General features: G+C 43.1%; 4 protein-coding genes and 1 long non-coding RNA gene across 5 annotated transcripts; 1 reads left to right on the forward strand and 4 right to left on the reverse strand.

Moving 5' to 3' along the window:
* The first annotated feature begins 5 nt into the window (after nt 1–5).
* LOC144180966 (chymotrypsin B-like) lies at nt 6–577 on the forward strand. The gene is made up of 3 exons (XM_077709153.1): nt 6–99; nt 175–307; nt 369–577. Exons 1-3 carry the CDS (start codon nt 77–79, stop codon nt 525–527), a joined length of 315 nt encoding a protein of 104 aa, XP_077565279.1. The 5' UTR covers nt 6–76; the 3' UTR covers nt 528–577.
* Nucleotides 578–871: 294 nt separating this feature from the next.
* wnt16 (wingless-type MMTV integration site family, member 16) lies at nt 872–3721 on the reverse strand. Its single transcript, XM_077709712.1, has 4 exons — nt 3497–3721; nt 2668–2915; nt 2237–2505; nt 872–1504 (listed from the first exon to the last, which is right to left on the reverse strand). Exons 1-4 carry the CDS (start codon nt 3595–3597, stop codon nt 1067–1069), a joined length of 1056 nt encoding a protein of 351 aa, XP_077565838.1. The 5' UTR covers nt 3598–3721; the 3' UTR covers nt 872–1066.
* Nucleotides 3722–5151: 1430 nt separating this feature from the next.
* Nucleotides 5152–9018, reverse strand: ing3 (inhibitor of growth family, member 3). Its single transcript, XM_077709675.1, has 12 exons — nt 8853–9018; nt 8608–8679; nt 7833–7933; nt 7683–7748; nt 7420–7516; nt 7275–7346; nt 7085–7201; nt 6836–7029; nt 6560–6768; nt 5961–6153; nt 5849–5887; nt 5152–5397 (listed from the first exon to the last, which is right to left on the reverse strand). The coding sequence occupies exons 1-12, from the start codon at nt 8878–8880 to the stop codon at nt 5281–5283; spliced, it is 1305 nt and encodes a 434-aa protein (XP_077565801.1). The 5' UTR covers nt 8881–9018; the 3' UTR covers nt 5152–5280.
* A 465-nt stretch (nt 9019–9483) lies between these two features.
* Nucleotides 9484–10482, reverse strand: LOC144180995 (uncharacterized). Its single transcript, XR_013324588.1, has 3 exons — nt 10226–10482; nt 9851–10003; nt 9484–9607 (listed from the first exon to the last, which is right to left on the reverse strand). It is a non-coding gene; the product is annotated as an uncharacterized LOC144180995 (long non-coding RNA).
* Nucleotides 10483–17140: 6658 nt separating this feature from the next.
* btg1 (B-cell translocation gene 1, anti-proliferative) lies at nt 17141–24371 on the reverse strand. Its single transcript, XM_077709458.1, has 2 exons — nt 23917–24371; nt 17141–20805 (listed from the first exon to the last, which is right to left on the reverse strand). Exons 1-2 carry the CDS (start codon nt 24059–24061, stop codon nt 20393–20395), a joined length of 558 nt encoding a protein of 185 aa, XP_077565584.1. The 5' UTR covers nt 24062–24371; the 3' UTR covers nt 17141–20392.
* Nucleotides 24372–27874: the final 3503 nt, after the last annotated feature.

Here is a 27874-nt window from a genome sequence, read left to right on the forward strand (position 1 = left end):
GACCTGGTGTGATGCCTATCTGCCTGCCGGATGAAGACGAGGAACTGGATCATGGTTGGACGTGTCTCAGCGCCGGATGGGGGACGACAACTGCTACGGGTAAGGACCAAAAAAAGGACAATTCGACTTCTTTTGAGCAAAGGGATTGACGATTTGCCTTGTCTTGCTAGCCAGCCTCAATGAGAGACGTCTACACCAAGCTCATGTCTCACTAGTGGGGCGCAATGAGTGTCGGGCGAAGTGGGGTCGCGACCCGGTGGATGACGGTCACCTATGCGCCAACGCCGTGGCCGGCGCCGCCTGCACGGTAAAGGTCGGATCTTTCTCGGAGTCCAACGCTAACTGATCTAAGGGGGATTCCCACTTAGGGTGACTCGGGAGCGCCACTATTCTGTCACAAGCGAGGAACCTACTTCCTTTTCGGCCTTCTGACGTGGGGTAGTCGCCACTGTGACCCCGACAAGCCAGCTGTTTTTTCCAAACTGACCGATTACGTGTCGTGGATTGGCGAAGTGATGGAGGCCTGACGTAACCGGATGTCTTGTTGTTGTTTCATAATAAAGCTGAAGAAAAAAAAATAGCTTTTTAGTTTTATTTCAATGGGTTTGAGCAAAGTTCAGATGAGGAGTCAGGGGTGTCAAACTTTGGTCTGCGGGCCGAATACAGCTTAATTTGAGATCAAGCGGGCCAGACCAGTAAAGTCATTGCAAAATGACATAGAACTAACAATAAGCCCACTTTTTTCCACTAATTATTAGTCACTAATACTAATAATTAGTGCAAAGAATAAGTAAATTATCAAAATGTTTTTTTAACAAAATTCTCCTTTTACATTATGAACAATATATTATGAACAAGAAAATAAGCGGATAGTACACGAACTACAAATTTTAAAGAAAATTCATATTTTTTTGATACAATGCAGCTTTCTTTTTGGGCCGTACCAAACCACCAGACGAGCCGGATCTGGCCCGCGGGCCCTATGTTTGACACCCCTGGGTTAAACGATGGGAGGCTTGAGATTTTGAACCAAATACATATAAAGTGTTTTGTTGGATTTGATCCTTCACTTGCAGGCGTGCGTGTCGCTCATGCTTTCACACCGGCGGCAACGGACGTAGCAACACCAGACAAACTTGCAGGCGCACCTGCGCACGTGGCGCTCCACGTGCGTGTTGTAGCCGCGACCGCAGCATAGCAACTTGCAGCCGTCGGGACCGCCGGAGGTTCTGTTGCAGCGCCGGCCTCTGGTGCCCAAGACGCCACCGCGCCGGTCCTCTACGCAGTAGTTAGGCGACTTGTTGACAAAGACCAACTGGTGCTTGTCGGGCGGGGGTTGCACTCGCAGCTCTTTCCTCTTCAGCCGTGCGCTACGCTCGTAGCGGTCCTTCAGGAAGGCGCCCACGCGGCCAAAGGGCGCCATGGTACGCCAACATGTCTTGGCCGCGCAGGAGCCCGACACGCCGTGGCAGCGGCAGTCCGTGGACATGGTGGTCATCACCGCCTGCCGAGAGAAAGAGGTGAACGCCGCCCGGCGAGTCACTGGGGAAAAAATGTGACCGGACGTTTGGTCGCCGGGCTTTTGGTCACTTTTGGTCGCCGGTTAAATGGTGACAGAGAGTTTACTTTTGAAACCAGCTCTCAAAATTGTATTCATGAGAGAGAGAGAGTTTAATATCTAAGTACTGTTTAATATCTAAGTACTATTTGATATCTAAGTACTGTTAAATATCTAAGTACTGTTAAATATCTAAGTACTGTTAAATATCTAAGTACTGTTGAAACCAGCTCTCAAAATTATATTCACGAGAGTACTTAGATATTTAAAAGTACTTAGATATGAAACAGTATGTAGATATGAAACAGTACTTAGATATGAAACAGTACTTAGATATGAAACAGTACTTAGATATGAAACAGTACTTAGATATGAAACAGTACTTAGATATGAAACAGTACTTAGATATGAAACAGTACTTAGATATGAAACAGTACTTAGATATGAAACAGTACTTAGATATGAAACAGTACTTAGATATGAAACAGTACTTAGACATGAAACAGTACTTAGATATTAAACAGTATTTAGATATTAAACAGTACTTAGATAATAAACTCTCTCTCATGAATATAATTTTGAGAGCTGATTTCAACAGTAATCTGACACCATTTGACTGGCGACCAAAAAACCGGCGACCAAACGTCTGAGCACCAGGAAAGAAAGGTTTTGGGCTACCTGCCTTCCGGCCTCGCTGTTGTGTGCATTCATCCGGCGTAGGACTTGAGCCCGCGTGCCCTCAGATAGGAAGCGGCGACTGAACCAGGCACCGTACTGAACGCGGTCTGAGCAGCCGCCCCAGTGCCAGGCGTCGGCCGGTCCCGGGTCCCCCGCCGGGCTCCCGTCGCAGCCGCACTCGCTGGCGTTGCCGTGACTGCAGAAGCGGGTGACGGCGTGCGCCAGGCTGGCTGCCATCACTGCGTACAGGAAGGCCGTCTCTTTGGTTCCTTGGGACAGAGTGGCAATCAATCGGTCTGCTTTGGCTGCTTTGGGAACATTGACATGCACCTGCTTATGGCAGTTGTGATACTGGTGTACCCATAGCTAGCAATGATGATGTCGAATTAGTCTGTTCCGGCACCCCCAGATGATTTAACGAATGCACTCACCGCTGGTGAGCTCGTGACCGAAGACGGCCGGGTCGTGCCCGGTGGAGCAGTTCCACCTTTCGTGTCGGAACTGGTTCTGACACTCGCTGACGGCCAATCGGGCTGCCACGCGGATGCTGGGTGCTAAGAAGCTTCTCTGGCGACAGATCTCTCGCTGTTCCATGCTGAGCGGGGGAGAGCGGCAGCCGTCGTCGTCTCGGGCTCGCCGTTCCCCCGAACGGTCGCCAGTTCCGTCCACGCCGAGCAGCCTGCGAAGATCCACAAGGGCAAACATGAAAACGGTAAAGTCTTCAATTTTTTTAGTATCTTTTGCACACATGAGCAACTTTTAAATGGGGGAAAAAATCCAACATTCATAGTTAATCCTAGATTCTGTTAAAAGAATGTTTAAGAACTTGCATTGTCAAATTGCTTAAAATATTTGGTGCACTTTTCATTACATCGGTTTGCACTTTGTTCCTCCACTCTTTTGTATTTGAAAAATAAATAAACTATGCATTTGGCATGTGTCTTTTCTACTGTAGAATTAATTCTACATTAATAGAACAATACTAAGGCTCAGTTATGCATTTGATCATATAATGTATATATCTATGTGTATGTATATATGTGCTTATATATCTCTATGTGTATGTATGTGTTTGAATATGTATATATAAATATACATACATCTATTTATGTCTAAAATGTATTTTTCTGTGTCTGTATTCTCACCCTTTTGCTACCCATCTTACTTTAAGAGAAAACATCTGAACCTTTTTAGCTCAACTTTGGAGAGAAAAAAATGAAAAGCATAGAAATAATCAAGCGCGTGCACGCGAATACTCACATCCAAGTGGCCTGACAGCACAGCGGGCACACGCACAGCAGCATCGTCAGTGTGCACACGCGTCTCACCGACACCGACTGGGATTTGGGATTGACCTCCATGGCGTCGTCCACCGCGTCAGCCGCCGCCGCTACGGTCGCCGGTCCTCATGCGCGTGCGCGTACGGGAGGAGCCCGCGCGCACCGACGAGACCTCGGAGCAGTCTGAAGACTGAGAGGCAGAACCCTGTCCTTCTGGAGACCAGTGCAGTGACGTCAGTGGCCACAGCTAATTGGACAGGGACAATCATCGTCCCCATGACGAAAGGCCAACGCCCAACTCTGGAAATTTCAACTTTTCAAGTTTATCATGATGGAAAATTCAAACAGGTTAACACTGGGAACTCCACATCCAAGTAAACTATACTATACACTACTTATGGTTTCATTTAAGCATGGACATATCAACTGGTATTTACATACATACCTGTCAGCCTCAGCCAATTGCTCCACTTATTCATGATTGCAATTGCCCTTATTAAATGATAATAAAGGCGCTACATTGACTTTAAAAATTTGCAAGATGGGCCGGGTCAGCACAAGATAGGATACATATAAAAAAGTGCATCTGTTAACGGTACATATGAGACATAAATGGAAAAAAAGGACTAAAGTATTAACATACTCATCACTCATCATTAAAGTAAAAATATAAAGTACAAAGTAAAGTAAAAAATATAAAGTACAAAGTAGAGTAAAAAGTATAAAGTACAAAGTAAAGTAAAAAGTAAAGTAAAAAGTAAAGTAAAAAGTAAAGTAAAAAGTGAAGTAAAAAGTAAAGTAAAAAGTAAAGTAAAAAGTAAAGTAAAAAGTAAAGTAAAAAGTATAAAGTACTAAGTAAAGTAAAAGTACTAAGTAAAGTAAAAAGTACTAAGTAAAGTAAAAAGTATAAAGTACTAAGTAAAGTAAAAGTACTAAGTAAAGTAAAAAGTACTAAGTAAAGTAAAAAGTATAAAGTACCAAGTATAAAGTAAAGTGTCGGATTAAAAAACTTAACGGGCCGGATGTGGCCCGCGGGCCGTAGTTTGCCCATATCGGCCTTAGGGTAAAACAGGGTAGAAGTTGAGAGCAACTTTTCTTGTGTATTTACATATAAGTGATTAAAAAGCTATTGATACACCAACATGCCGCAGTTGGAGTCCCCCAGAAAAAAAAACACCTTAAATAAACTTTTTCTGCTAAGCGACAGGAGGAGGAAGCGTTCCACGTCACCCATCTTTACTCTCTGGTCAAAGGTCAAATAAAGCCTGCAGGCCTGGGAGCCCCACATTTGGAGTTGCTTCAGAGGCCGGCGCCGGCATTGGCGCGTACACTCCGCGTCTTTCTTCTCGTCTTTCGGCGCGTCGGCGACACATTCCGCACGGCGGCGCCGCACATCGCGACAAAGTGAGACAAGAAAACTTAACAGGGATTTTCTTGTTCGTAAGCGGGCTCGGCCAAAGCTTCAAACGCGACGCACACGTACGCACGCATTTTCAAACCGCTCGTACATGACGTAGCAAAAGTAATCACAAACGCAGTACCGGAGTTATTTCCTATATTTTTACTTCCTTGGTTACTTAGAAGCTAAACTGTTCACTTTTAGATAAACCGTAAGTAAGTGCCTTTAGAGGGGGCGGGGCTAAAGGTCAGGTGACAAAGGACATGAGACAAGTGCTTTTTTGTTGCCGAGAACTATTTATCACATCGGAACAAAAAGAAAAATAAGCAAGCGACGGCATTCAAGCTTTCTGTCTGTCTGTACGTTTACTTGTGCCGGCTCCCGCGGCGTTTCATGGCGGCCGTGCACTGGGGGCAGTACCACTTGCCTTTGGGGGCTTCGCTCAGGCCCACGCAACCGTAGTGGAACCACTCGATGGGGCACTGCGGAACGCGTCGGTCGGTCAATCGAACCGAAGATTTGACAACGGTTGAGCTTCTCAAAGGCGTTTTTGTTGGATTAATTCTGTAATACTATTATATATGTATATGTGTGTATTTCATCATTTTTGTATGGGAGTTTCTTCAGTTTGTCTGGGGCGAGCTCGGGATCGTAACATGTCACCGAGGACTATTCACTGGAAGATAGGACTGACCTTTACCCCAGAATGCAGACCTGGAAGGACGCTTAAGAAATTGCTGATGCAGCGTGATAGAATATCATCAGAGATGCCAAATGAATTAAATATATTAATCAGATGTCTACCTGTATTGTTTTATAATTATATTAAAGTATGATTATTGATGAGCCTAACCGTTTTCAAAAGTCACGCACGCCATCGAGAACGACTTTGAGAAGCCCGAAGATGATCCGAGTGTACGGCACGATACTTACGTCTGTGTTGTCGCAACCCACCATCTCCCCGTAGGACACCTAAAAAACACAAACAAAATTTAAATCATGATATTCGTCCATTCATTGGCGAATTTTGGCAGGAGGGCGCCACCTGGTTGCAGATGCAGTAACGCGGCTCATTGGGGTCATAGGTCCAGTCCACCTGCCCCCCGGCCTCGGCTTCGGGCAGCGCCGACGCCTGCTGAGACAGTTCCTGAGCCAAGGCCGATGACGACGAGCACGACGAAAGCGATGATGAGGACGAAGATGAAGACGACTGGTGATTGGAAGACTTGACGCTGCTCCTTAAAAAAAAAGGCAAAACATTGGAGCCCAGCAAAAAAATATATATACTTTTTTTTCTTTTAAAGAAGTACTGCTACCACTACTTTTATCAGTACTACCACTACTTTTATCAGTACTACTGCCAGTACTACTGCCAGTACTACTGTCAGTACTACTGTCAGTACTACTGTCAGTACTACTGTCAGTACTACTACCAGTACTACTACCAGTACTACTACCAGTACTACTACCAGTACTACTACCAGTACTACTACCAGTACTACTATCAGTACTACTATCAGTACTACTATCAGTACTATCCATTCTACCACTACTGCTATCAGTGCTATCCATTCTACCACTACTGCTATCAGTACTATCAGTACTACCACCGCTACTAATATTAGTACTAGCGCCACTACTTACTTGGACTTGCGGCCCCGGGAGTCCGAGTTGACGGCGGTAGCATTGGCGGTGGCCGGCGCCAGCGCCTGCGTCAGCGTGGACGCCAGGGCGGAAGACGGATACGGCGAAGACTCGCGGGAGAGAGCAAAGTCTCGGCTTAGCTGGAAGTCATTGTTCTTGATGGCCTCGTAGCTGGCCTTCAGGCTAGACGTCCGCCGACCTTCCTTCATCTGTCACGGACATCAACTTTCACATTTATATTCTAACGCGCCGCGCTTATTCATCTGCGGGGCTGACCTGCGCGGTGGCTTGCACGGCCTGCGCGGCGGCCATGCTAATAGCGCCGGCTCCGGCGGCGGGTCCCGCGGGCAGAGCGCCCAGGCTGTACGAGGTCAGAGCTTGCGAAGCGTGGACGCCGTACACGGTGTTGTTGTTATTGGTGGCGGTGGCAGTGGTAGCGGCGGCCAACGTGGTGCTGTTGGTGCGGACACCTGCGCAAAAAGAGGTCAGATGCACGGTACGGCGCAAGTTAGAAAACGCACGTACCCGGCGCGTTCTCCTTGCAGGCGTCCGACGTCAGCGTGGACAGCAAGGCCTCCGACTTAAACTTTTTCTCAGGGACGTGCTCTGTCGTGTGGTGGGCCGACGCGCTGTACTTCCTCTCTGAAGCCAAAGAAAGCCACGTCAGCAACACCGGGGGGAGGAGTGATTGAACCGACCCGGTGGACAAACTCACTCTCAGTGGCGGTGTGCGAGTGGACGTAATGATTGTTGACGGGCTGTGATGGGCTGTCCATCTCCAGAGAGCCTGCAGGTCACAAGGGGGCAGAGCATGGTTAACGGGAGGCGGCGTGGTGGGATGGGAGTCGGCGGACACTCACGTCTCTCCAGGACCTCGGTGATGCCGGCGTTGTCAGCTTCCAGCTCCATCTTGAATTTGGCAAGCTCCTGGTCCAGTTTCCGCAGGTGCCGGTCCACCTGGGTAGAACGGGACAATAGTGACACCTAGCGGCGGCGCTGGAAACTACTTTTCGAGACAATTCTTTTTTTTTCTTTCTCCCCATAAGTTGTTTGTGGCTCTCTTCGTCAAAAAGGTTCCCGAGTCCTGTATTAGGACATTTTGGGATGGATGACTCCCACTTACCAGATCGTAAATCTGATTGGCCAGTTGCACTTTCTCATCTGCGTCTTCCAAGGCTTTGTAGTAATCCTGAGAAGGAAAAAAAACGATCGTTGGTTAAATGCTAGATTAGCAAGAAAATGGATGAATTGCATTTGTGGTTGTTGATCTGACCTTCTTGATGACCTCCATCTGGTCATCCCTCCACTCCGGTTTGTTTTTCTTGGCGTTGACGAAGAAGTCGCTGACCTTTTGCTCCAGCTGGTCTGTGGCATCTTGAAACGCCAAAAATTCAAGTTAGTGTTAGGAGTCATCATTTGGTGTCAAATGTACTTTGGTCCGTGGCAATTTTAAGTCCCAAAAAAAAGTTGTATAATGTAAACAAAAAAACTTTTATTCCCCAAATGTGTCCTTCCCTGCATTATCGGAGTTGTTCCTTTTAAAACTCTTTTTAGTAATACTACCACTACTACTCTCAGGACTATCCGTACTACCACTCAGTACTACCATTTTCAGTACTATCATTACTACCTCTCAGTACTACATCTCTCAGTACTATAAGTACTACCACTACTACTATCAGTACTACCACTATTACTACCAGTACTACCTCTATTACTATTAGTACTACCACCATGACTACTATTAGTACTACCACCACTACTATTAGTACTACCATCAGTACTACCCCTACTACTATCAGTACTGGTCTGCATTATCGGAGTTGTCCCTTTTAAAACTCTTTTTAGTCTATAATTTCCCTCTGTCATGCATTTGTTTATAAATCCCTTTTAACATTGCCCTGCACAGAGAATGTCTGCATCCTCCACCATCTCATTTGGCTGATTGCACGCGTCAAAAACGCACTTGAATGCCACCAAGTTAATGTTTTTTCCCTACAATTCCATGTTGTGTTGACATGCGATGTCGTGCAAGAGTCGGGCCATACTTTGGACCTGCAGGTCCATCTCTCTCATTTCCGTAAACCTGTCGCGGAGGTCCATGGGAAGCTGCTCGATCACTGAGAGGGGAAACAAGAAAAAAAGAGAGAGAAATGGGGAAGGGGGTGGGGGCTTAGCGAGCTAGCACGAAGCTAGGCTAACTCCTTGAGAGTCGAACGGTGGCGATGGCGGCGGCGGGCGGAAAGCGAAGGGGTAAAAGATGAGGGGACCGTGCGTGTGCTCGCGTACTCACTTTCCAGGTAATCCTCCAAGTACAACATGGTGACAAAGGACAGCTTGAAGACGTTTAGGCAAAGAAATGATTTCTTTCAAGATGGCGTCGTCTGTTTTCCGGCGTTGGCGAGGCAGTTTTCTTCCTCGCTCATCTTTGAGCGTGGAGGCACCTTTGCGCTTTTCTCACCTCCCGTGGCAAGTCCCGGTACTGCATGTATACACTGGCCCGATGTTACAAGGAAAACGTTGTACATAAATGGGAGATTTGCACAGAAATTTCATCTCCAGAATAAACGAGGATTGTGGAAACCTTTGTTTTTCATTGTTTTATCACGAAATAAATGAAATTTTTAATGTTTTTTCTGCACGAGGACATTTAAGGCTCATGAAAACTAGATTCTATTTACATCTTCATGGAAGTGGACTATGGGATCTTCGCTGAGAACAGTGCTTTATTTTGTTTTACAGCATGACAAAAGTTACTTAATAGCCTATTTTAGGAAACCAATAGACTAGCAATAGTAGGTTGGCGATCTACTGGCAGATCGCAATTGACATATTGACCATTCCTCTCTATTGTTCTAAACTTGGCGTCCAATCGTGCCAACCGCGCTTTCGGGAAGGCTTGACGGGCTGCCATCAGTTTTCCCGTTCGCCAGACGACGCCACCTGCCCAACCCGGTCTTCCTCGTTCCGGCTACGCGATCGGTGGAGCGCACGGGAAGGCAGTAGATGTGCATTGGGAACTTGTGGAAGTAGCTGCTGACCCAGGGCCTAAAAGGGCAGGCGCGTGAGCCCGGTCCGGCCATTTACGTTTGGTCGCTGGTCTTTTGGTCTCCGGTCAAATGTACTTAGATATTAAACAGTACTTAGAGATTAAACTCTCTCTCTTAGGTTATAAACTCTCTGTCATGAATATAATTTTGAGAGCTGGTTTCAACAGTAAACTCTGTCACCATTTGACTGGCGGCCAAAAGACCGGCGACCAAACGTCCGAGCACTGCGGCGTGCGCGTACCTGGCCAGTTGCTGGCTAAGGCGCAAAAAGTGGAGGTTCTGCCACGTGCCAGCGTTTTGTAACGCAAGAGCCATATAATCATCCCTTGCCCGTCGACGTTCATCTTCCATTTTGGATCTTTCTGTCCCACTTGGCGCTCTCTGCTGGCCAAACCTGGAGAAAAAGAGCAAATGACCACTCAGGGCAAACGGGCCCTACTCGCATTTGATCCGCCACTGTTGCACACGTCCTCAAATTTCACTCAGATTTGCTTTCAGTGGCCTTGACCGTAATCACTGTCACCTATCCTTCTCACACAAGCAGACTTCCGTATCATTGGCATCTACAGTCGTCTCATATGACCAAACGCCATCCAACGAGGCTTCTCTTGCTCACCCGCCGCCATCTTCTTCCCCAAAGGTTTGGATCCCCACAAATTCTCGCGGCGCCAGGGCTCCGGTGACACCAAGGGACCTCACCTTTCCCCCGAAAGAGGGACGAAACCCGTGCCGGTCACCCCCAGACGTGCACAAAATTAGAAGAAAAAATACTATAAATAAATATATGTAAAATACCATTTGAGACATATAAATCTTACTACACTCGCTCTATCTAATCCAAGGTAAAGCTGACCTTTTGCATGGTGTCCATGGATGTCCGTAGCTGCTTCTTCTCATCAGTGTGGAGAACTTGAAGACTTCTTTATTATGAATGAGTTGCCTCACAATTTGTGTGGGTTTGCGCATGCGTTCGTTTCCTCGCTCCTAAAAATGAGCTCAGTGCCTCCTGTAATGATTTCAGTGTCATTTTAGACATTTTGCCTTAGAAATATGCAATTATAAATCAATATATATTCACATGCACTCCATATGGCCTTAGAGCCTCCATTTTTCTCAGTAACCAAACAAGGTATTAAATCATTAAAAGTCACCAACATTTTTATATGTCATATTCCAGGACATTGTTTGTTCTTGCACAGCTGTAAAAAGTGTTCACATCAATAAAAAAACAAAAAAAAAACGTCCCTTTGTCTATCCTTCCTGGAAAAGCGAATAATAAATGTGACAATAATAGTGCACCGGATCAACAACAGGTCACGTAACGAAACAATCGAGGTTGTTATATCACATTTGAGGTTGATAGAACATTGCCTGAAGGTGAGGGTCACCATAGAAACGCTACGATTGCTTCTTTGCGTCATCATGAACCATTTTGGACAGATTATTATTGTGTGTATTTGATTCTGTATGTACTGAATGGCCTTGGTGGTCATTTTCAGCGTGTCATCTGATTGGCTGTTGAAAGAGAGTTGTTGACAAAAACTGAACAGACCCCCTGCAGACTGTATCCACCAGACAATCCCCACACAAACACACACACACACACACACACACACACCCACACACACACACCCTCAAGCTTTACCTCCTTTGTGCCATGGCGGGATTTGTTACTATGCAGACACACTCGCGGTCTCCCGCTTTGGCGAGCTGGCTTATGGTGTTCCTAACAAGTTGACAGATGTAGGGCACCGCGGGGCGACTGCTAAACAAACTCACACCCACATTTTTCCTTTTTTTTTTGTTTTCAGGTCTCAGACAGTCGATCTGTGGTGAGCCATAAGCATTGGTAGAACAAAAGGGATTTGTATGTGTGATAGATGCTAGAAACAATGGTAGAAAGCCATAAACAATTGATATATTCAAACATTATTCCTTGAGAGCCATAGTCAGAATTTAAAAGTCAAAAATGCATGAAAATGTGAGCATTTATGATTCATTTCACCACTTTGAAAGTCAAAAAAAGTCTGAAATATTTTGAGAACATTATTTCACTGTTGCTAATCAATGAGTATCAATGAGAGAATACATTCAGAAGAGTCTAATGAAGAAAAATTATGATTTTTTAAAAAGGAAAGCCATTTACACCCATCAAAAGAGCCACATGTGGCTCCCGAGCCATAGCTTCCCTACCTCTGCCCTAGAGTTACCTCTCAGAAACAGACATAGTACACACACACATGGACTAGAGCCACACAAAGTGCATGCGGATACGCAGCAAGGGCACTCATGACACTCTGACCTCATTTCTTCCTGTGTTTGTATGCCTTCATTCGGGGGGGCTAAAGACACCCGTGCATTAACGGTAGTGCTGAATCTGGACTCCCTCTCGGACAATGTTTGTCTCATTGGAAGGAAGCCATAATAAAACCCACCATAGACTAGTACAAGTATATCGTCCTTTTCTGGGGGAATACATGAATTGTTCCATTTAATAGCCCCTTTGTAGTCCTGTCTTAATACTTATCACCCTTATTTCCCATTTTACATCATCTTGTCCCTTCCTAATTGGAAAGGCCAATGTTTTAAATAGCTGAAATTCACATTGCCTTGATTTGCACAGCAAATGTAAATGTTAAGCGTCCATCAAACCAGCTTCTGTGGCAACCAAAGGACATTTTGAAGGTCGCTTTCCTTCAAGGAGGCACTACTAATACATGCATGCAGCAGGCTGCAGAGAGGCCCACCTGGAGATGAAATGAGGCAAACAAGGGATGGGGGGTTCTAAGGGGCGAGAGGGGGTGGATTTGGATAGGGCAGATGGATGCAATACGCTCACTCGCACAATATCCCAAGAGGTACCAAAGCCTGCTAGGCTGTTTTCTGGAAATCAGCGAGTAAAAGACAATCCCGTAATCCCAAACCCTAACCCTACCCAAACCCTAACCCTATCTTAACCCTAACCCTACCCAAACCCTAACCCAGCTGGCATCACGCTCATTTACTATATAAAACTGATTGGAGCGGACATTGTTTACTGGTATTAATTCCCAAAACACACGCGAGGATGTGGACAGAAGGGTTCTAGGATTAGATATGCAGGGAGTCCAGGATCAGACAGACTCATCTGTAGATAGGGATACTAGATTAAAAGACCCACACATTAACTATGACCTTTTAAACTTTGGAGAAACTGCATATTTAACAGGCTGGAAAAAAATATCCGCTGTCTAGCCTCTCATTTACAGCTCGGATAGAAAAGAGGCAAAGAAAAGATGCCAAACCAGAAAGACAACATGTGTTCCTCAAAAATAATCTCTAGTTGCTGGATGTTTTTTTCATGTTTGAGTTTTTTTTCTTTGTCCTGACCTATAATCCCCCTCCCTCATCCTTCCTTGGCCCACTGGTCCATTGTAACAAATGCTAAATCACACACATGCAAACTCCATTGTCCTGCCACAGTTGGCCTAATGCGGCATTAGACAGACACGCCTGTAAACAAAAGCCTTGCCCGCCATTCACAGTCAGACATCTTGATCAATGACCAATGATCTACTGTTACGTTTTTGTTTTTTGCTCAAAATCTGATTTAGAATTACCCAAGAAGCTAATTTAGGTGACTATGTTACTTTCTCATACCTGTTTTTTCCCGTATTTTATACGTTTTTGATCATTTCGAATTATGTATGCCGTATAAGAAGTTTTTTAAAGGATTAAGTATGTTTTTTTGTAGAAAAAAATAATTTCGTTTTACCCATTTTGGCTCTAATCCTGATCATCACCCGAAATGCCACCCGGGAGAGCCTTTGAAGGCACGTTTTGCTCTGTGAAGTTATAAAAAAACGTGGGTAGGCGCCCATTGAGACACTTCTATAGCCTTTTAGAAGGCCTCAGAGGATGCCCAGCATGCATGCATGTTGACGCAAAAGTAAGCATAAAGGTCAGGCCCCGTGACCGAGTGCTTTCAAGCATCTTCCTAAAGACCAATAAGAGAACTCTTGGCATACCATTTTAGTGTGCATTATATTACATTAAATCATTGGGAGAATTTCAGTGAATAGCTAACGGCTAGGTCAAGAAACAACCATTGTATTTGCCTAAAACGTAACAGAATAGGCAATCGGCCGCAAGGACAAAAGAGAAAACAACAACTCAGCTTTTCAAGCCCCTGACAAACTCAATTCTGCTCACAGCAATAATGTGTTCACAGGACAATTCTTTACTAATCCCTGCATCTGATGAAAAAAAACAGCCTGATCGAGGGATGGTCATTCCCCAAATAGGGAAAAGTGTGCGCCAACAGCGCTATTATACTAGCAAATAGATGTACTATTGTGAGTTATTGTTATGTATTTTTTGTTAGAGATGACCCACTTTCTATGGCTCAGATAGAGTAAAATTTGGTTGCAAAAAACACAATATAAAATCCGTGGCTGTTCACGTAAATATTATCTGGAAACAATAATCCTGCAAGGACATACAAACATTTTTAAATGGTTTAAATACACAAGGTATCGTAAACCACATGTGGTTCTTTGCTAACCTATGAGCTAAAATATGAAACATCTGCAACTCTTTTCTAATCTCCCTCCGGCTTTCCCATCTTTTTTCTTCTTCCGACTGAACAAAAACACTTTTGACTTTGGGGGTGGTTGAGAAAAACATAAGCACAATTCTGTGAGAAGCAAGTGGAAGTGCTGACCTCTCCAAAAAGCAACAAGGGCCTCTCGGCGGGACGCAAAAAGCCGTTCGGAGTGCCAGGAATGTCGCAGTGTTGTGACTCTCCACTCTGCTGTGAAAACTAGTGCGTCGATGCCGTTTACTTGCTCTCCGTCCTCCTCGGCGCCACATTTCGGATTAAATCCACGAGCGTCGGTGCAAAAGTGTCAAGAAATGAAAGCTGTATACATATATACCTATATATACATATATACACACATATATACATATATACACACATATATACATATATACACACATATATACATATATACACACATATATACTATACACACATATATACTATATACACATATATACTATATACACATATATACTATATACACATATATACTATATACACATATATACTATATACACATATATACTATATACACATATACTTATATACATACATACATACATACATACATACATACATACATACATACATACATACATACATACATACATACATACATACATACATACATACATACATACATACATACATACATACATACATACATACATACATACATACATACATACATACATACATACATACATACATACATACATACATACATACATACATACATATATACATACATACATATATGTACGTATATGTGGCCTTGTGCAAACCCTTTATGATATTAATTTTCCTCTTTGCCATAAAACGTACCTTGTCTATTGAAATGAAACATTAAACACGAAATGCCTCCACGTCTACGCACAGAGGGCCTCTCCCTGAACCTCAAGGCCGACCTATATTTAGGCGCCTGTTTTGCCAATGCGAGCAGCCGGAGAGCCTTTTTAACTGGGAGTGGCCAGCCACAGGAATACGTTGCCGGCATGTCTGACCACCAACTTACAGACCATATGTGGGAAAAGGCAAACGAGAAAAGATGGTGGCAGTGGTTATCACCACGGCTTATCATTAGCACAGTGGGCCCAGTGGTTTTGTATACAAGAGTGAACGCAAGGCAGACAAATTTGTTTTGGAGGCCCGTCCACTTTGGTTTGTGTTCCCGTCGCAACATTCTGTTTAGACTGGAGATCAAACAGCAAAAGCAATGGCCGTATCGTAAAGCAGTAACGCGGTGCTCCGTTAGCTTTTAATAGGAAACACATGGTTTCACACTTGGAGGCCAACAATAGACTCTTGTATGACGAGAAAGACATGGTAGGAAGTGCCAGCTAAAGCTAGGACTGACCTACATTACAATTACAAGCGCTAGTTACAAACCCATATAATATCCAACTGCTATTTTGGCATGCTTACTTAGGACAGATTTTTTATAACATTGCCCTGCTATGTGCTCTTATGTCACGGTTATCGCTTACCTCACCCTTTAGAATTTTGATTTAAGGCGGACCCGTCCTCACTCGAAAGATATTTTTGTGGTGTTATGTCACCGGGGGCTTAGAATAGCCAATAGTAACGGGAGATATGTATATGAATATGATATAACCAGGAAAAAAAAGATTTCTAATCAAGTTTCCGTTGCGTGCAGTACTTTTACCACAATGAAGCCATTCCTGACAAACAGCCTGAGCACTAAAAGTATAGAAACATAAATCGACACCCGTTTATTCGCATTACAAGACTAGTTAAGACTTTTCCAAACGGAAAAACACTGCCAAATATTAACCCTAACTGTTTTTCACATGGACACGTTACACTTTCCACGGTTGTGCTCCACTTGACCTACTTTTGAGAGTTCCAATAATGCCTGCCAAAGTTTTTAAATCAAATTCCCACCCGTCATTGTCAAAGATCGTAAACATTGCGTTAACAATAAACCACTTCAATCACAAGCCCAGTTTATACCATGTTAATGGACACTTGTTTGAACAAGTATGTACCTGTCAAAACCCACACGGTGTACTTTGTGTATTGTCTACCCACACCTTCATGTCTGGAGGACAAAGTCTGTTTTTTTTTTTTTTTTTTTCAACTGCCGCACCTCTATGGCCGGTCGCTGGTCAAATTTACTTAAATATTAAACAGTACTTAGATATGAAACACTGCTTAGATATGAAACAGTACTTAGATATGAAACAGTACTTAGATATGAAACAGTACTTAGATCATAAACAGCACTTAGATATGAAACAGTACTTAGATCATAAACAGCACTTAGATATGAAACAGTAGTACTTCAAAAAAAATGAAGAGAAACTTAAGATGGGAAGCTCACTCACTTTTGCAAAGTCAGCATCCGTAGTGTGTCATTTTGGGATTTCCACTTTGTCAGGTCTTTTGACTGAAGTGGTGAAAAAACATGACGTCTCTTAGAGTAGGGTGGAATTATTATTTTTTTTAACTGTGGAAAAGCAGGCAGAAGGTCACAACAACTTTCCATGAAGAAACTCTAAACAGAACCAGGATAATATTTGTTTTAAACCAGAAAAAAAAGGATTTAACAATATTATTTATAATAAATCCTATGTGATGCCCTTCCCATATTCTTGGCCAGTATATCCAAATTCAAACCAGATCCTAATCTGGACTAAAGTCTGTTTTACACATAATGTACCTCACAAAAATCCCCTTTTAAATGATTTCAACTGTTTTAAACCATGACCGGACATTTGGTCCCCGGTCTTTTGGTCTCCGGTCAAATATACTTAATATTAAACAGTACTTAGATATTAAACTGTCTCTCATGAATATAATTTTGAGAGCTGGCTTCAACAATAAACTTTCCGTCATCATTTGACCAGCGACCAAACGTCCAGGCGACCAAACGTCCGAGCACCCTTTTAAAACAATGCATGCAAATAACGATAGCTCACATGGATGTATGATGCCAAGATAGGAAATCTTTTATTACAGAGAAAAAACAATTTCTTCCAAAATATAGAAATCTGTACAACTTCGGCACAATCAATTTACATGAACTGTACAAATTTACAGCAGTTCATCGCAACATACCCAAGGAAAGAAAAAATAACAACATAACTCAACACGGTAAAGATGACGAAATCACAAGCTTTTTTCTTCTTGGGTAAATCAATTTTTTTAAACGTTTTTTTTCAACTTTTGTATGTAAATAGAAAAAGGAAGAAAAAAAAAGAACAAAACCAAGGATACGTCTATGATAACAGATTGTGGAAACTATTGTTTTTTTTTTTTGGAAAAACCAAAACAACTTTTGGTCCTTGCCAACACTTTCTTGAAGAAAAAAAAAATGGCTTCACTTACAAAAAGTGTTATACATGTTAAAAGATGCCATACAAAAAGGAACATTTAGAGAAAAAAAATCAACACCTTAATTATTGGCACTTTCCAAGTGTAATGTTATGCACTCTACCATTGTTTTTTGTACAGTTACAATACATTCTACAATATGTAAAAGTGGCAATAACTCCACTAGTTGATGACAATATTGACAACAACACCCCCCTGAAAAAAAGTTCCCTTTCTTTATCACATTTTTTAACATGCTTAACACATTTTCTATAAGAGTTTTTTGTTGAATTTCCCAGGCCTGAGTTTGGCAATACATTCCAGGAGAGACTCCTCCTCGTGTCTTCATAAGAAAACATTTTGATATTTTAGTGCATTAAATGTGCTATATTACCTCTACCTTCTTTAGTTTTTTCCTTAAAATTTTCACTCAAAACTACTTTAAACAACAATTTTGTAAGTTTGTGTACGCACGAGCTGAATGGATGCCATTGAAATTTTTACTCCTACCGAGGACGTAAGCCATTTTTTTTTTAAGTTGGTGGTGGAAAGGGTGTCAAAGGAGTTTTGATTTTTTTTTAATAGTTTTTAAATTGGATTTTTAGGGCTACAAACTGCTAAAACAGATTACAATTGGGGAGGAAACTACCAGTGTGATCATAAAATACAACTACGCAGTATAACGTATGACATATATAGAAAAAAGGGGGCAGTGTTGGGGAACTAAACCAGCTCATCTGGATAACAAAAACAAAAAGATGGCCGCCCCCAAATCAGCAGAGAGTGAGGGGAAATCAGGGATGCAGTGCGTCAAAGGCTATAACTCAATTACCCACAATCCTCTCCACCTTAGGGAAAGCTTCTAAACACCCAAACCTGCTGCAGCCCTGGAACCGATTTATGGATGCAAACATGACATCCATTCATAAGCATGTAAACAACAATGCTACTAAGTCATTAATCCAGTGAGATGAAAACGAGATAATAACGCTACGGTACTCTCATCTTTCTTCCTTTCGAGTGTGTTTCGCCTCAATGTGTGTGCTGGTTTGTTTATTTATCAATCACTGCCGGTGGAGAGTGGAAAAAAGCCTTTGGGCGGGTTGGGGTGTTCTGAATATATCCAGAGCGGGTTAGGGGTCACGGGGGATTTTAGCTGCCTTGGACGAGATTCCGTCCGGCCCTGGCCCGTCCCCCGCTCCGTTATTACTAATTAGAACCCCTTTTAACTCTGGCAAATTCCCACTCTTTACCACCAGGGAGGTGAAAGATGGTGATATGTGTCACAACAATAACAAGTCTACCTGCACAAGTGAGGTTGGGGCTAGCGGTGCTGGTTTTTTGGCTGAAAAAAGGTGAGTCTGAGAAAATGTTTGGGTTTGATATGTGGCACTTGAGGCACACTGAACTGGACCAAGCTGCCAGGTTGGGTCGGTCTGTGAGTAAATGGACAACACCAGATTGGTTTGGTGTACACTTGGAAATCACCAATGGCTATTCATTCATGACAAGAGGTAAGGCAGATGCACCCCTAAAAGCTTATATATTAAAAAAAAGACTTCCCTTGGAGATCACTGATGTTAGTGAAGTTAAAAGGCTGACAAGGCCTGGTGTTGTTTTGAAAATTCAAGTCAAAAAAAATAAAGAACTGTTGAGAACAGGCCTCTCAGTGCCACCACGCCAACCACCAACAAACATTCTCCATGTTGAATTGAATCTCTGAAATGTTGACAAATACAGTGTAAAGAAAGAAATGCTATTGAAATCCAGAGTTTTACGTTTTCAAGCACAACGCAGGATTGACAAAAACAGATGAGGGCGGAAAAGAAAAAATGGTGGAAAAGATGACATTCGAATGGATGGAATGCAGGTTATTTTTTTAGGGGGGGTGATGACATCCCACAATCTAGCGTCAAAGTGCATTCAATGTCATTTCTGTCCAATTTGAACAGAATTTGCCACTATCTCTATGCTACTTTGAAATTTGGTGAAAGAAAACATGGAAATCTGATTGTGAATTTCAACAACATTCATTAAATTGCCCTGGAAAGCTACACATAAAGCAGATGGGATGGTGGCAGACACACCGGTATCCATAGGTAACAGGTGTCACCAATACTGACGCATAGGCCAGGAGGAGGTTGAGTCTTTGAGGGGAAAGTAGAGGACATTAGCTCCAGTTGGAAGCAGGGTTAAGTTTCCCTGCGGTCCAAATAAGGTTTTTTATTGACAAAAAACAGATGTTTGTTAGGAGCATATGCAGTAAACTCTCTACTTCCACCTCATGGAAACAACCGCAAACTTAGACCATCACAGGGATCACTCTAGGAAACAATTCCATACAATTTGGCCTTCTTTTTTCTGTTTTTTTTTTGCTCTGGTGTGTTTAGCATGTACCCATATTTACCACAAGTAAGAAAAGTGCAAAGTCTATGCTGACAGCCACTTCTGGGACAAAAGCCGATCACCATGGTTACAGACGGGTGTGTATGTGTGTGTGGGTCCTGGTCCAGGTTGGTTTAGCTGCCCCAACAGTTCCATCTCTACAAGGAGTCTTCTTTAAAAAAAAATGGAGTACCCAGCCACTGTCCAATGACAAAACAGAACATATGACAATGGAGGGAATGGGTATCAGTGGTGGGGGGGGGGTAGGGTCAGGGGGGGTATATCAAACCTACAAGGTTTCCATCACCTGGATGATAGGACACATCCTCTATTTTGTCAGCTTTTTTGTTTCCTCTTTCACTTTTTCATATTCATAGCTTTTTAAAAAGGCTCACTCTGATCCAGTCTACATTCACGTTGACTGGCCAAGGTATGACCCTGAAGGACAAGGTAGGCCCGGACAAAAAAGTGCGCACCATCTTAACTGGATACAGTCATCATGTTGTAGGCTTTGGAGGGACTGACTCTGCCCAGCACCATCAATTCCTCCTTGCAGCTGATGTGACTATCCACCATGGGGCTACCCGAGATGGGGTTCCCCGAAGGCGAGCCGGTCATGGCCATTCCGGGCACTACCGCCGCCGCCACTGGCCCGGGCTGCGACTCGTACAGGACGCAGATAGAGCCGTCCTCGCCGATGCGGTAAGATACCTCGAAGGGGTCAACCCAGAGGGTGAGCTCGCTGGGTAGAAGCAGGTAGAGTTGCTGAATGCTCAGGCCGATGCGTTGGCCCGCCTGACCCACCAGCGGGTCCATTTTGTGGTTGATGCGGATGCAGCGGTATCCCGAACCTTTGCAGGGCTTGTCCGGGAACCAGTGGTGCTTGTATTGTTCTGCAGAGACAGAAAGAGAATAGGGTTTGAAATCGATTTACCAGATTCGGATTGGAGGACGTCAGAAAGAACCACGTGCACAAATAAGCGATTGCCGTGGAGACTTTTGGAAAATGAATAGATTGAGGTTGGCATGATCTCAAAAGTTAACATTGTGACCGGACTTTTGGTCCCCGTTCTTTTGGCTCTCAAAATTATTTTCATGAGAGAGTTTAATATCGAAGTCATATTTAATATCCAAGTACTACTGTATGATATCCAAGTACTACTGTATGATATCCAAGTACTACTGTATGATATCCAAGTACTACTGTATGATATCCAAGTACTACTGTATGATATCCAAGTACTACTGTATGATATCCAAGTACTACTGTATGATATCCAAGCACTACTGTATGATATCCAAGTACTACTGTATGATATCCAAGTACTACTGTATGATATTCAAGTACTACTGTATGATATCCAAGCACTACTGTTTGAAAGCAGCAGTCAACAACACCCTGTGCGTACGTGACAAAAAAAGGGACTCATTGAATGGCACAATCACCCCCCGCCCCAGCTGTCGTCAGTGTCACAAAGTCTCCCATGACTGGCTGAACAAAAAAAACACAAAGTCCAAGTCTGGGCCGGCCATCTGGGAGGCATGGCTCCACCCTCTTAAAGGGACAGGATCTTATTTTTGTGGAACTTCTCCAGCGTGAGGAATGACGCCATCACTTTCAGTTCCCCTCGGGCTTCGAAGTATTGACTGTCGCTTGGGCGTGTGGGGAAGAAAAATAAAAAGAATTATACACGCCTCTTTGGCAAGATTTGGACATAGTCGGTTGGTTTCGTTTGCCAAGAAACAAAAGGGAGAAAAAAAACAATCCCCCTAAACAAATCCTATTTTCAAATGTTACTCCTTACGAGCCATACTCACAATTTAAAGTCAAAATACATGAAATTTTGCAGTCATTTTATCACTTCTAAAGTACAAAAAGTCTCTGAATTCCTTTGACAAGGTTATTACACTGTTGCTAATCAATTGAATATCAACACTGGTTTCCATATTTTAGCTAAGAGCTATCTGCACCCATCATAAGAGCCACATGTGGCTCCCGAGCCATAGGTTCCCTACCCCTGAACTATTGTAACCAAAGTGGAGTAGGCTAGCTGTACAGAGCACCTGTATGCAAACATGGGGATAATAGCATAATAGCCAGCTCCTCCCCGACCCCCCCTTCTCACTAAAACCCCGTACTACCAGCTAATGGAAAAGCACTGGCGGATATGCTGGGCCCAGTCACAATAGGAAAATGCATCCAACCCCCTGGAGCAGGGGTAGGGGAACCTATGGCTTGGGAGCCATATGTGACTCTTTTGATGGGTGTATATAACTCTCCTTTTTAGAAATCATAATTTTTCTTCATTAGACTCTTCTGCGTGCATTTTCTCATTAATACTCATTGATTAGCAACAAGTGAAATAATGTTCTCAAAAGAATTCAGACTTTTTTGACTTTCAAAGTGGTGAAATGAATAATAAATGCTCACATTTTCATGTATTTTGACTTTGAAATTCTGAGTATGGCTCTCAAGGAATAATGTTTGAAAATATCAATTGTTTATGGTTCTCTTTTCGTCAAAACGATTCTCGACCCCCGCCCTGGAGCAGCTGGGATCGGGATCAGCTTGGCGAGGCCTATTCTTGGAAAAAACGGGAAGGGGGTTGGGAAACCAAAGACCGATAATCGCACTTATCGACGTAATTTCAGAATTGAACAAAAAATAACGCTTCTTTGTCTGTTTAGCCACATATTAGGTGTGTTCTCCATCACGGAAACCAGAAGTGAGAACTATCATACGCAAAAAAACAACCTCAATTCCCGTACATGTTGAGTCTATTTTCAGCGTAGCCTCCTCCCCAATAATGACGTGGTGTCCGCCCCCATCTTTAACGTGCCGTTATAGGCTCTAGCAAAAAAAAAAAACCCTCCTCCCCCCACAGTGGCAGAAACCATTTTGCAGAAACTTTTGTCTGTTTACAAGCCAACCAAAATCTCACCGCCCCCCTCAAGGAGAAAAAAAAAACATGACTAATACTTGGCTTCTTTGTTATCAAGAGAGACAAAGATGAAGGTTTTTGTGGTGTTATTTTGCAATGGCGTCGTGTTTTGAGGGTCACACAAAGGGTTAGGTGAAATATGATGCTGTTTTTTTCTTCGGTTGGGCCTGTTTCGTAAGAGTTTACGTGTCTCGTCTCAATTTTTTATTGCCGGGGGGCGGGGGGCTTTTAGGCTAGAATGTGGGTCATCATCTGTTGTTTCATAAATGTAGTGAAGCAGATGTATGGAAGATTTACAATGTGGTCAGGGGGGAGAAAACCTTAATTCCCCAACGTCTGTTTATCTGGATTGTATTTAATAATAATAATAATAATCATAATAATAATAAATCCCCATCCCTTTGCCTCTTAAGAAAAAAACAGCTCAGAAAATGACTCAAAGATTATATAAATCATGTTAATGCCTAAAAAATGTTTTGTAATGTAAATAATGTTTAAATTGAGATGAAGTATTTGATGTATGAAAAGCGCAGGGAATTTGAAATAATTGCTTCTTGACACACTGAAACATACAGAAGTGGAATTTCTAAGTGGGTAAACATTCATGACAATTAAAATGATTATTTCAGTAAGTACTGTCAATGATTTACATATATATGACTTGCCATTACGTAATTGTTCAGACGCACTGTTGTTTTCGAGTTAGGACGCACTCACCAACACACGTACACATACAAACACACCGACCTTAATAATTTACTAACAAAAAAAATCGAATTTATAAGCTTTGGCAGGGGAAAAAAACTCCATTTGTTGACTGAAATAGTCAAAGTGGGTGATTCTGTTGACCAATTCCATTTGTCCCCTCGTTCGTGCGCTTGGTGGCGCTGATAGTGAAACCCGACGAGAACAAAGAAGGCTTCTTCTCACTCCCCCGCGGTCCGAATTTGGATCTTATCCGAGTTCCGAATGAAATCCAAACCCGATCTCGTTCCCCATCAGACTTTCGCTGTTAACTACCATCCATAATCAAAACCACTAAACAATTCGCTCTTTGCTCACCTGACAAAATATCCTGCAGACTCTGGTTGAACGTTTGGACTTGTCGATCGTTTACATGTCCTTTCACTCGTAGAAATCTCGACAAAAATCCCACGGCGGCGTTGATTTCTGGTTTCATGGTTCCCCGGGCACAAAGGGTATGCATTGAGAAAGGCCTGGGTGCGCTTTTTTCTGCTCACAGCGCGCTCGTCGTCGACGTCGGATGGTCTTTTTCTCCACTTTGGGCCCAAATTCAAGTACGGTGGTGTTTCCTCTGCTCATGAAGGGACTCGGTGTGTGTTTGTGTTGCTTTCCTCGTCGAGATTCGCTGATTAGAAGTCTGTTGTTGGTAAATACTACCACCAAAATGGAGGCGGATGTTTGCGACGCACTTTTCAGCTCTTTCTCTTCCGTGTTCTTCCTCCCGAGTGAAGCTTTTCTCATGGGGGAGAGCGCTTTTATAGCGCCTCCCCCACTCTGGGCCATGTCTCCTCCCCCTTCTTCCCTCACGGAGGCGACGGCACAAGCTGCTACAGCAACAACAGTTGACCAATAGCAGAGCTTCCTGGCGAGTGACGCGACGCGTATTGGAGCTGTGATGCGCATACGTCACGCACTCTGCAAACAAACACAAGCTTCACCGCGTGAAGCTATACTGCAACCAATGGCCGTCGTTTTGAGGGGATACTATAGTAGACATATCCCAATTGTCTTTTGTTTTTCCCTCTAAATAGCGCAGTCTGGGTCCATGATACATTGACATTGGTGCCCCTACTTACCATTAGAGCAATGTCTCGACGACACTGTGGGCAAACTACGGTCCGCGGGCCACATATGGCCCGGTGGGCTTTTTAATCCGGCCCGTCGACGTTGTCCATATAATGTTTGCCCACCCCTGAGTTAGACCGTTGGACTTGTAGTTGACTGTTCTATTTACGAAAAATCCAAGTCAAGAAACAAGCTCTGGGACCATTTTACCCTAACTAATGTCCAACAGAAAATTGGGAATGAGTAAAACAATTGTGAAAGATTTTTTTATCTTTGAAGGCCTTCACTTTTATGAGCATATTTTTCAGGTCAGGTCAGTCAAGAGAGACAAAAACAGGAAAAGAAGGGGCCAGTATTTACCTTAAGTGGGCGACGTCACACTTCCTGTATTCTAACTCAGGAAGAGAGCGAAAACCGGCGACCTGGGGGGTCAACCAAAACTGAGCATTCAGGCACGACGACCAAAATTTCATGGAAAAGTACAACCAACCAGAGGCTCCACCTTGTTTGCTGGAAACAGTCACGGTGACCCGTTGAGTGCACTTTTGCAATCATCATGCAATCAAATGTAGCACTTACAGCTCGGCCTTGGCGTCCTGAAAGTGTGCACAATCTGCAAATTCTGGGTACTACAAAGCACATTACATCCTCAACTGTACGCTCTTTCAATCAAACGCGATATATACGCAACCGTAGATATGAAAAATAGTGACATAACACTCCTCTTCTGTTGTGAGTCACGGTGTTGTCAGTGACGACTACCCACCTAAAATGCAAGTTCACACATGTGCTGTCTCTATCCCACTCACAACAACATGCCCACAGCCACAGTTTCGTTGACACACCTGGAAAACATGTTTTAATATTTCCAATATGACAAATCTTAATCAGCAATAGTGGTTCTTTATGTACTTTACCGAGAAGATAAGCATTTTGCATCAGGAAATATGAAAACATGCCCTTGAACTTGGGCGGCCAAGAACTCTTTGTCCTGTCCAGACACGCCGACCGCAAACAGGGGGGCTAACTGGAGTCACGGGGGCATGCCTAGACATGTTGGAGGTGCTATGGTGGGTCCCTGTCAAGATAATGAAGCCTGTAAAGCTCTGCTTTTGTTTTGGCCCCTGCCACCTTTAAGATGATAATTGGATAACAGAGTTAAAATATGCTGCTCTTGGGATCTTTGAGGTATGTGGATGTGTGTGTGGGTGTGTGGTCACAGCAGTGTTGCCATGGTGATGTCCAAAAAAATCCAAAACACTTGATAAGACTACAGACGCGGACTGAGGCTTTGTATACATTTGTTCATAAGTTTTGTATTGCGCGCCCTTTTTCTTTATCAAATGTAAAATGACAAAAAAATGTGCATATTTTCATATATTTTGACTTTTAAATTATTCTGCATCCATTCTTTCATTGATACTCATTGATCTCATTGATAATTATTGATTGGCAATAGCGTAACAATGCTATCAAAAGAGTTCGGAGACCTTTTGTACTTTAAAAGTAGTAAAATGACTAAAAAAAGTGGTGTGCCTGAACAAATCTTGTAGGATCATTAACACAAAGGTGTAGAGGCGGAACGGGTATACAATCCCAGTAATATAATCCACTAGATCAAAGTCAGGGAAACTAAGAGGCTAAAAGCCACAAACAACCCCAATTTAGATGCATTATCACAGCAATGTTGACAACTTTCTTCCCATTTCTTGGCTTGCAAATATACTGACTGGTTAACATGTGGATGGTGGTCGCAATGCCTTTCTAGAGTCATTGAGTCATGCGCCATTGGCTCCAGAATTGATCCTGAAATAGGATCTGTGAGGCCCGGCTCCTCCTGCATCACTTTGCTTCCATCTGGGAAATAACGGAGAGCGCCATGATGTCATCCTTTTGATCGATGGCGCCGCGGGGACGACTTGATGCGCTTTCAGCAAAATTTATTGGCCTCGCAGGTAGGTGGAAGAGAGAATGGCTTTTTTTTAGCTGGTAGCTTATAATACTGCGGAAGACATTTTCTAGTAAATCTCTCCATCTCTCTAATTTATGCATACAGTACTGTATGTATTCTCTCCATTTAATTAAAAATAAATCAGTACAAACCAATGCTAGTTACTTATACAAGCCTTAAATATACAAATGCACTTATATAAACATTAAAAATACTTTTATAGGCCTTAAACCTCAATTATAATACAAAATACAGCACTGAATCAACTTCAATTTAAACAATTTCAACTTGTGAACAATTTCAACTTATGAACAATTTCAACTTATGAACAATTTCAACTAATGAAAACAATTTCAACTTATGAACAAGTGCAATGGTTAGAACTCCAATGAAGCAAATTGCTGACATCATCTACAACGAGCATTTGATGAGCGTCAACGCTCACGCACAGTCTTGTCAGCGAACAACAAAACGCTGGACAAAACTCAACATGCATCTGTCTCGCCGTCATAATAGCCAGATTGTTATTAGCCACGTAGTCCCGACCCCCGGGCGGGCAGCCTGCCGAGGCCTCAAAAGGGGGCCCCTTATCTGTGTGTGGTGCCAAACAAGGCTGGCACAGAATTAGAATGGCGTGGGCGCGTGGGAAAAGCGTGGCTCTTCTCGTGATCCCAGACAATACTTTAGAAAAGCCTGCAGACACAAGTACTGTCTAATATCTAAGTACTGTTTAATATCTAAGTACTGTTTAATATCTAAGTACTGTTTACTATCTAAGTACTGTTTCATATCTAAGTACTGTTTAATATCTAAGTACTGTTTAATATCTAAGTACTGTTTAATTTCTAAGTACCTGCAATAACACCAACAAAAACACCAAAATAAAACTTGGGCAAAAAAGAGAACAGGTTTGACCTACCCTTGCGAAATATCTACCCAATGTTCATAACCCACGCAATTCCACACCCAGTGACAGGAAATTGATCACACACACCTGTTTGTTTTGGGGCCAAAAGTCACACCCCTTTCTTCAGCTCACCTGGCGTCGGGTGTTTCTCATTGGTTGGCCAAGTATAACGATGGTGACACCCTCCAAAAGTTCACTGACCTCCATGTTTACCTACTGAACGACAATGTTGGCACAGATGAACACCCTCAATTCAAGTTGTTTGTTATTGTTAAGATTTTTTTCCCAGTTAAACCAGGGTTATCAAAGAATGGATTAAAACAAGGCATTTGTGAGCTTTTTTCCCTAAACCT

This window comes from Stigmatopora nigra, chromosome 23 (genome assembly GCF_051989575.1).
Source record: "Stigmatopora nigra isolate UIUO_SnigA chromosome 23, RoL_Snig_1.1, whole genome shotgun sequence".
Taxonomy (NCBI): Eukaryota; Metazoa; Chordata; class Actinopteri; order Syngnathiformes; family Syngnathidae; genus Stigmatopora; species Stigmatopora nigra.

Coding starts and splice junctions, on each gene's coding strand:
- LOC144180966 (XM_077709153.1), top strand. CDS start 77: ATGGGGGACGACAACTGCTACGG. Junction 100..174: donor GGGGACGACAACTGCTACGG/GTAAGGACCAAA, acceptor CTTGCTAGCCAG/CCTCAATGAGAGACGTCTAC. Junction 308..368: donor TGGCCGGCGCCGCCTGCACG/GTAAAGGTCGGA, acceptor ATTCCCACTTAG/GGTGACTCGGGAGCGCCACT.
- wnt16 (XM_077709712.1), bottom strand. CDS start 3,597: ATGGAGGTCAATCCCAAATCCCAGTCGGTGTCGGTGAGACGCGTGTGC. Junction 2,916..3,496: donor TGCTGTCAGGCCACTTGGAT/GTGAGTATTCGC, acceptor GGATCTTCGCAG/GCTGCTCGGCGTGGACGGAA. Junction 1,505..2,236: donor ACAGCGAGGCCGGAAGGCAG/GTAGCCCAAAAC, acceptor TTCTCTCGGCAG/GCGGTGATGACCACCATGTC.
- ing3 (XM_077709675.1), bottom strand. CDS start 8,880: ATGTTGTACTTGGAGGATTACCTGGAAA. Junction 7,347..7,419: donor CACCGAGGTCCTGGAGAGAC/GTGAGTGTCCGC, acceptor TGTGACCTGCAG/GCTCTCTGGAGATGGACAGC. Junction 6,154..6,559: donor TCCCGGGGCCGCAAGTCCAA/GTAAGTAGTGGC, acceptor TTTTTTTTTAAG/GAGCAGCGTCAAGTCTTCCA.
- btg1 (XM_077709458.1), bottom strand. CDS start 24,061: ATGCATACCCTTTGTGCCCGGGGAACCATGAAACCAGAAATCAACGCC. Junction 20,806..23,916: donor TCTGCAGGATATTTTGTCAG/GTGAGCAAAGAG, acceptor CTGTCTCTGCAG/AACAATACAAGCACCACTGG.